The 9473-nt window shown below is 39.5% G+C and overlaps 1 protein-coding gene across 1 annotated transcript in view; it reads left to right on the plus strand.

Annotated features, from left to right (window-relative positions):
* Window positions 1–9473, plus strand: part of TOX (thymocyte selection associated high mobility group box) — a 269051-nt gene that overhangs the window by 130047 nt on the left and 129531 nt on the right. Inside the window, exon 2 of the mRNA XM_065399776.1 lies at window positions 3921–3986. Within this exon, the coding sequence (XP_065255848.1) occupies window positions 3921–3986 (66 nt within the window). The remainder of the gene's footprint in view (window positions 1–3920; window positions 3987–9473) is intronic.

Consider the following 9473-nt stretch of genomic DNA (forward strand, 5'->3'; position numbering starts at 1 on the left):
CTGGTTCTGGACAGAGTTGTCACTGTTTCTAGCTCAGGGTCTATAGGGCTCACTCCCAGGCTCTAATCTCTTGTCTGATACCCTTCCTTCCCTGGTGCATGGGACTCCACAGTCCATCTGCGCTAGATCCTGAAACCAGTGCCTCCAACCCATCACCTAATCACTTACACACACTCCTGCAGAGCTCCACCAAGGCTGTGGGAGATCCAAGCTTCTAGTGTAACCTCTGTGGGGACAGTGTGGCTGGCAAGCAAAGAACACAAGCTTAGCAAAGGAATTTCTTAGGCCTGGTCTACAGTGGGGGGGGGGGGGATCGATCTAAGATACGCAACTTCAGCTACGAGAATAGCGTAGCTGAAGTCGACGTATCTTAGATCGACTTAGAATCACTTACTTCGTGTCCTCGCGGTGCAGGATCGATGACCGCCGCTTCCCCGTTGACTCCGCTTCCGCCTCTCGCCGTGGTGGAGTTCCTGAGTCGACGGCAGAGCGATCGGGGATCGATTTATCGCGTCTAGACGTGATAAATCGATCCCCGATAGATCAATCAGTACCCGCTGATCCGGCGGGTATTGTAGACATACCCTTAATCACAGAGACTTTACTCTTAAAAGCATTAGAGAGTTACAGATCTTTGCAAAATAACTAAAGTTCTGAGATGCACCCTCCCCTATCTGATTTCACTCTTTTTTTAGAGTCCAGGGTCTGTTGGCAGTTCAGGCTAGGCAAGTATCTGTTATCCTCTTTCTGCTGCATGTCCTATGTGTGACGATGGTTGGCCCACGGCTCAGAGCAGCATCCTGCTCTTAAATCTCCTTTTTAAATATCTGCCTCCTTTTGCCATTGTCCCTCTGGGGCACTCCAGCTCACTCCCCCTGTCATGTTCACTCCTCCTGGAGGCCCCTTTGTAGAAAAACCACTGGGGAGTGGGGCAGTAGTTGAAGGACAGTCACAGTTGATGGCCCTAGATTGCCCTCCTGAAGGCTTCACTGTGATGGTCCTTCAGTGAGATTTCAAACACGTTTCCTGTGTAGGGTGCCTCTCTGGAATGTATTACAATAACCTGTCTTGGGCAAGTTCAGACATGTGTTCAGCACATAATACAAAATGGAGTTCATAATTCAAAATGGAGTTTACACTTTGATACTGACATATCCCCACTCTGTCACATCTGTCATTAGAATATTTTACCAATGTACCATGAGGATGGTTTTTCAACAGTGCAATAATGTGGCATTTACAGAGCAATTCTGTTTTTATCTTTAATGGTTTCCATAACAAGGTCAACCTTTCCTTTAGCATAATCATTTGATGATTTCTGTTTGCATCCCATCTTTGCTTTAGTCTCATTATGGCATCTCTTAGTAACAGAGAACATCACTTGTCATTAAGCATCCTCAAACAATGCTGACTGCTTGCATTTGGGTTTTTTGTTTGTTTTTTAAAACCTAGTTTTAAAGCTTTTTCAGGATTAGTGGATTTTTGGTAATACAGGTTAACAACAATATCTACAAGCCACAAATATTAAAATTATATATAAATCACTAGTGGATTATACATCATCTTTTATGCAGTTTTACACCATGGTGCTTTAAAATAAAAACACAATGAAAAGTGCTCACACTCTGTCAAAGAAAGATCTAAAGGTACAAAGGTGATTTAAAGGTACAATTTGAGCATAGGTTTAAATTAATCATTCACTTCCAGTCTTTGGTGGAAGTTTTCATAGTTAGAAAGCATGACTAGAGGCATAGGCTCAGAAAATCTGTAATGTATTTTGGAGAAGTCACGACACCAGGTCCAGAGCTTTCACATAATAACTGAGTTTACTAACATACAATAGCTATAATCTACTGTATGAGGTATCTTCTCTATGCCCCTTTCCTTTTAGTCTCTCTGTGCCTTGGTAACTCATTTGTAAAATGGTATAACAGCACTTCCTTCCTCTCACCCTTTGTCTGTCTTGTCTATTTACATTGTAAGCTCTTTGGGGCAGGGGTATCTCTTAGTGTTTGTACTGCACCTAGCACAATGGGGCCCGGATCCTAGTTAGGGCATCTAGGCATTATCATGATACAAATAACAATAACAGCAGCAGCCTTGCCAGTTTTTACTGCTGTTTTTCAGCTCCTTTTGGGCAGCAGTGAAATCAATAAGCACCAGCTCAGTTTATTCTGCTCCTGTTTGTGAAAGCTAAGAGCAGCGATGGAGGCAGGCACAGAGGCTATTCACTGAGGAGGGGAGCCAAAAATGAGGGCTGAAATGAGTAACAGAATCACCCCCACCCTCTTGCAGCAGAGGAATCATAAAGCGAGGCGAGAGGCAGAGGTGTGAAGTAGCAAAGAAAACCCCCACCCCCCGAGCAGCTAGTAGGCTCTGAGATGGGGTGTGGAGTGACACAGGGAGAAAGCTCCTTCTCTCTTCCAACAGCCAGAGTGGGTTGAGGGAGAGGGATGGAGTGTTAAATGCAACAGACACGTTCTAGCTGAGGGTAAATGTGGAAGACTGAATCCCTTGAGCAGGGTCCAGGAAGAGCACTCAGGTAAGAATACCAACACCCTCCCCTATCCCAGCAGAGGACTGCGTGAAGCTTGGTTTCTCATCTGTATGTATTGCCCCAAGCAGTAATGTTCCTAACGCTACGTCCCTATGACCATGTGGATGTACTGTGTATTACAGGTAGGATTTTCAAAAATGGTCAGTGTTGGCCTACTCTGCTCTCACAGAAGTCAATGAGTCAGATCCTACTGACTTCAGTAGGAATAGGGTAAGGTCAAAGCTGAACATTTTTTTAAAAATCCCGCCTTATGTAACTTGCCACTCTTTTTTGCCACATCATCAAAATAATGGCCCATTTCCAAAATATGTCACTCTGAGTATGCACAGATGGGGTCAGGTGAAAGTTATTTTAAACAGACCTAGTAACAGCTGGAAATTCTCAGTTGATGATTGAGGGATGAGCATTCCTGTAGCTCTCCATATCTATTCCAAAGGCTTGGAAAGGTTTCTCCTAACTCTAGATTGCATATTAGGACTATAATTACTCACACTGTAAACTTGACACAGACATTTGAAAGAGTATGAAGAGAGTTCTGTGGGCACAGTGTCCAGATTACATATACAAAAAAAGTAGTCTCGTGCTTTTTTGTGGTGATACCTGACCAGTCTTATATTCTAGCTGTCTCATTCCATGTAGACCTTCCCTTCCTAATCAGTCTTGTTTTTGTTATATCTAATTCTATTTTTAAAAGAAGAAAAATCAGTTTGCACACAAATTCCATTAATTTTATTTGTTATAATTTACTGAAGGGTAATTCCACAGTTGTTTGTTCATATTCATTTTTATTTACACATCAAGCACACTGTCCACTTATGCCACCCAATTTTGTAAGTTCTGTATTTCAGATGTTCAAATGCCTGAAATTTGCCTAAGAACCTTCTTCTTAATTTCTGATTTGGAGACATTTCAATAAGGTGGATTTTAATTTGTTTTGAAACTTCCAAACTTGTTCTTGATCAAAATGTAAAGTTAGAATCCATTAAGATGCATTTTAGTACATTTTCCAGTATCATCTTCCTCTTGTCAGAAACTGTTCAATTCACTTAGTACTTCATTGCAACCAACAGCAGAATGTATACATGGTGCACAAAATGAGCCATTTTGTTTTAAAACAGATTGCAGATGAAAGGAAACCATTCATTGCTTGCTTGCTTGCTGTAATTACTAGAGCACTAATTACTCCAAATCACTGACATCCAGGGTCAATAAGGATGACAACAGGAACATCAAAGACAAGATGCACACATGCAATTACAAGTCTTCCAAACCGGGCTATAATATTATTTTATGGCTACTGTTTTCCAGTTGATGCTGAAAAACATTCAAGATTGCTGAATGTTTACTATTATTTCATTCGCAGTTTGACGGTGACAACATGTATATGAGTATGACAGAGCCGAGCCAGGACTATGTGCCAGCAAGCCAGGTGGGTTAATTAATCTTCTCTGCCTTGTTTCAAATTGTAATTAAACAAATCCAAAGAGTTGCATTGCAAATGAGTGGCACTATCAGTAACTGCTGCAATCAGGAATAATCATAATTTATAAACAAAGCATTTAAGCCTTCTTTCCAGTTAATGAGATAGAGCTGATAAAACACCAGAGTTGGCATTTGTTGAAAGATACTACCTTGTTTCCTCTCCAGAATGCAAGCAGCTGTTTTGCCAGCATGATCTTTCCTAAACAGTTGTTTTACCTTCAGGAAATAAAGTCTTTACAGGTGCAGGTTATTTGTTTATCTGACTGCAGACAAGTTAATCATTATAAGCTACACTATCACAAATAGCTTTAATTATCACTCTTAGGCCAGTTGTAGATGAAGAATTGCATTTTTAACAGAAATCGTATGGCTGAGGAATGTTGCCAAGGTTTCACCATTAGTGTTAGCATAACGAGTCTCTCAAAATCTACTGCTGGGGTTTATCTTGCAGTCAAAAGAGTATAATATGGATTAAGTTGTTCAAAAATATTTTTGAGTCCTTTTTACGGAGAATTTGCAAGGAACAATTTGTAAGTTATCAGAACCATTAAAATGTGGCATATGTCCACACGTTGACATTTTTTTCATCTAAGTTAATTTCATTTTAATTTATTTTAGGCTTGTAAAACTGAAGGGGTGCCATTGCTTTTTAAAAACAAAAGCAAAGCAACCTGTGCATGGGTGCATGCAGTCATATGCGGAGGGAGAATTTGAATTCTGATTCTGTTGTTACATTCCATACATTTCAGTCATTTCAGTTCTGTGTCAGTGAATCATAGTGACAGCAGCACAGGTCCATTATTTAAGCCGGGGTCATACGAATTGCTATAAAGAATCAGGATAGTGATCCATGTAGCCCAGTACCCATCTCAAATAGTGGACAGTCTGATACTCTTCTGCATGACAAAAACTATGGGCTTACATGGAGATATCTGGTTAAGTGGGAAATTAGTTTGTTTGCATCTTGACTAGTAGATGAGGGTAGACGGGTATAATCCTAAAGTTGAATGAACAGTCTTGGAAACTGACATTATACTGAGAGCTAAATGTCTTTATAAAGAAGCATTTTTAGATAGTCATGCTTATCTACTCAAATTTAATTTATAGGTTTATTCTCTTTCATTCTTTAACTATTTTTTATGTGAGCTGAGCTATATTATCAGTCAAAAAGCCCATATTTAAAATGTGAATGTTCCCACCACATTACCTCCCTGTCTGCTGTTGAAGTTACTGTAAGAATGCCTTTGGAAGACTGAACTTTAAATTTAAGATTCTTGTATGATTGAACTCATTCAGCAAAGAACCCTCCAAGATCCAGAGGTAGTTTTGAATAGAATTGTTTGATTAAAAAATGAAAAATTATATTACTAATTTTTTTTCTAACCATTAATCCAAAAACTGTACTGACAAGTTTAGTATTACTATTAGATTAAAGCAACCTAGTATCATCTCATTTATGCCTTAAGGGTTTTGAAGTGCAAGGGCTAATTGAATTTGTTTGAAACAGTAGAAATACAAACTCTGTGAATGATTGCTGTTATAAAGCAGCTGCTACCTTTCAGAGCATCATTGTCTGTCTTAAATAGTTTTGAATAAAGGATTAGAAATTCACATTATACATTAGAATGATTTTCTTCGGTTGATATTATTATACTTTGTGTGTGCATAGTTTGGATAATTTAAACTGAAGTGTTTAAAAATAACAATACTCTTTTTAATCTTTTATGACGTTTCAGAATGTGTTTACTAGGTGCTTTGTTTCAGTTCGAATCATCTGATCTTCCACACAAAAATCTTATAAAAAATGACATTTCTATCATTTAGTTATGGAAACTATGAACGGTAACTAGATAATTATATTTTAACTTTGCTCTCTAATATTTCCTGAACCCCAATATCTCAAAGAATTCAGATGATGTAAAATAGTACATATTGCAGAGTGAAATAAAGTTTGGACATCAAAATTGTGATGAATGGTCTTGGAAAGCTGAACTTTGCACTTCAAATTCCTTTTGTTTACTGGAATGTGTTCATATTCAGGGAAACATCACCTTGTGTTATTGTAAGGGTTTTTAATCAATTTATCCCCTTTAGGCTAACATAATAAAAATCCAGCCATCAAACAGGAAAAATACAGTTTTGTTCCTTTTTCTACATAACATCAAACATCTGCATAGCCTGGTAATCCAAGACAACTTGCCTCACAGCATCACTCAACAATTATCATTTCTGTTCAATTTTCAAATCAGTACATGCTTTGGGACTTATAGACTAAGTTGCTAAGTAGCAACATATGGCTCACTACTGTTCCTGTGATGTTGCTGCAAGCAAACAACATAATTCTATACTTGAAATGATTTTTACAGAAAGCCAGTGTTGGAACTGAGCCAGAGTGTAAGTATACAGTAAAAATTAATGATATTCTTTTAGACTGTCCCAAAAGACTGTTTGGCACTGCTATCTCTGGATATATACATATGTAAGTATTGTATTTTTGGTTATGATATACTTAGTGTAGGATTGCACATTGCAAGCAGCTTCTAAATGAGTTACACCGGCCATACTAGCAAACATATAATAAAGCTACGTGACATTTTCATTGCTAATTGAACTTCAATCTGAGAATATTTACCATTTTAAAACAAAGCTATGCCAACTGCCATGCACGGCAAATTCTTACTAGTATATTGTGTTCTACACATACCTGTAATTGGAATCATGGAGACAAATTGTTCTTCATATAAGTCCTCCTCATATAATTTGTGGGTTAAATACAGCACAATATAAAATTACATAATTTCTTTCTAGACACAATACATAATATTATACAAAACTCGATTGCACAGAGCCCTCGGAGACCTTTCTGGTTTGCCTGGGCTCCATGGACATGAATGGTAAAGGGGGCAACTGTACAGACTACACACAGCTGCCAAATCCCATCTTCTCTCCCAAGTAGTAGAGTTTGTGACTTGGGGCTGCATTAACCTCCACAGCCCCAATGGGAAGAAAAGAGAGGACCAAAATCAGTGAGGAATTATTGGCTGCACTGGGAAATCATTCCTGTCCCCCATTCCAGCAGTTCCACAACTCTCATTGGCAGAGTGTGAGTGTATCCCTCTCCTATATACTGGGTCTGAAAGTCATCAGAAGTGTTTGGCCCAGTGTGGAGCCAGTCTAATCTTTGCTACAATACAATAGTGATAGGTACTTTAGATGTACAATAGATACATGCCCCTTACTGCTATATTATTATTATTTGTATTGGTGGTATTACTGTAATACCTTGGAGTCCTAGTCATGGATCAGGGCATTGTACAAACACAACACTGACCTGCCCCAGAGAGCTCACAATCTAAGGATTAGACAAGAGACAACAGATGGATACACACAGACTGAGGGAGTCCAAGGAAACAATGGACAACATTGGTCATCATGATAAAAAGTGATTTCGGTTCACCAGTGGCCTAACACACAGCTGTTACTAACACCCATTACTTCTTATTTCCTTCTGTTCTACCCTAACTTCCCTTACGGGGAGCTAGTAAGTCACTTGTTGCAAGGTGGTTTAGAGTAAGGGAAGCTGGATTGGATAATAGGGTTAGGTAGTTGTGGGTGGGAAGACTGGTGAAGTTATATGTTTGCAACTCCTATCTGCTGGAGGGCTAGATTTTCAGGTCACCATTTGGGTCCCCACATGAGGTATGGCTGTTCATAGCAAGAGCCTCAGAACATTAAAATAATCCTGATAATGCTATACCTGATGGAGCATCAACAACTGTATTTAAAAGAACAGAAAAAGTGTAGCTTTGATTTTAGGGGCTAGACAGTATTATTTTAGAGATTTTTTTAGTGATTTTTAAAAAAATTAGCTTACACAAATTTAAAAAGCTGGAAATAAAAAATAGCTCTGAAAAGTATACTTGTATGTGCTTGGGGACAAAATCTACCTTTGGATCCCTGTGTAGAACCCCCAGTGAAGGATGTAGGAGATGTATGCACTCTATGTGCATTCAAGGATAGAATTTTGCCCTTAGAATTTTTTCATATTTGAATACCTCAGGTTTCTTAAAATAACTAAAGTGACTAGAATAAATTATGGACTATTGGTCTTTAAATTAAGGGCTTTTTCAAATACCACAGAAAAGGCATAATTCAGCCAAAATATTTCTTTCCCCCCCTTCTACTGAAATTATTTGAATCAAATTATATGTAGAAATAAATGGGTTCAGAGTTCTGTGCCAGAAGAGAATATAAATGATCCTGTTTTGCCTAAAAAAGCACATAATGTATTCATATATGTTATTACTTAATATTTCTTTTGATTGGTACCCGCAGCATACCGTGCTCTGTACAAACACCAAAGAAGGCAAAGGCCTGGATCCCTAAAGGTACTTAGGTGTTGCGATGCTGAGTGTCATAATGCCTAACTTTTAGGCACCTAAAAATCGCTGGAACAACACTGTGATCCACAAAGCCTGGGTTAGGTGCCTAGGCTCCCTATACAATGCATGGAGAGAGATGGGCATCTTTTAGGGCATGTCTACACTTACCTCCGGAGCAATTGATTCAGAGGGAGTCAATTTATCGTGTCTAGTAAAGACGTGATAAATCGACCACTGAGCACTCTCCTGTCGACTCCGGTACTCCACCAGAGCGAGAAGCGTAGGCGGAGTCGACGGGGGAGTGTCAGTAGTCGACCTACTGCAGTGAAGACACCGCAGTAAGTAGCTCTAAGTACGTCAACTTCAGCTACACTGTTTTTGTAGCTGAAGTTGCGTAACTTAGACTGACTTAGCTCGTCCCCCCAACCCCCAGTGTAAACCAAGCCTTAGAATGGAATCCACAAAGCCAGCACACTAGGCAGCTTCCCACCTGAGCTAGCCAGTGGGAGTTTCTGTGGAGAGATGTGTATCCTAAGCCCCACCCATCTGATGGAGATAGGACCCTTAATCCAGATTGCTGGGTGGACTATGGGATATTCTTATGAGGGTCTCCCTCAATCTCTCCTATTGAAGGTGTTCCAATTAATTAAATAATTACATATTAATTGGACCAGAGAAAGAGAGTGAGAATCCCTCTATAGTCCAGGGCACTCACCTGAGAGGTGGTAGATCTCTGTTCAGATCCCTTCTCATAAAGCAGAGGGTGGATTTTAACAGGTGGTCTCCCATATACCCTACAATTGGCCTAAAGGTTACAAGGTTCCTACTACTACTTCTTCCACCTCTCTCTCTGCCCCAACTGTTTTCTATGGAGTTAAGTGGCATCTGAGCATGCCTATTGGATTGCCCTGCATACCCAGGTATAGAAACTTAAGCACTTAAGGCACTTTTAGTGCAAAAATGTAGGCACTGAGTTTAGGTGTCTGCAGGGTTCAGTGGCAGCTGAGCAGGGGTTTTGTGAATCACAGTGGCGCCTAAATCTGGATATTAGG

The sequence above is a fragment of the Emys orbicularis genome, chromosome 2, assembly GCF_028017835.1.
Source record: "Emys orbicularis isolate rEmyOrb1 chromosome 2, rEmyOrb1.hap1, whole genome shotgun sequence".
In the NCBI taxonomy this organism is placed as follows: domain Eukaryota; kingdom Metazoa; phylum Chordata; order Testudines; family Emydidae; genus Emys; species Emys orbicularis.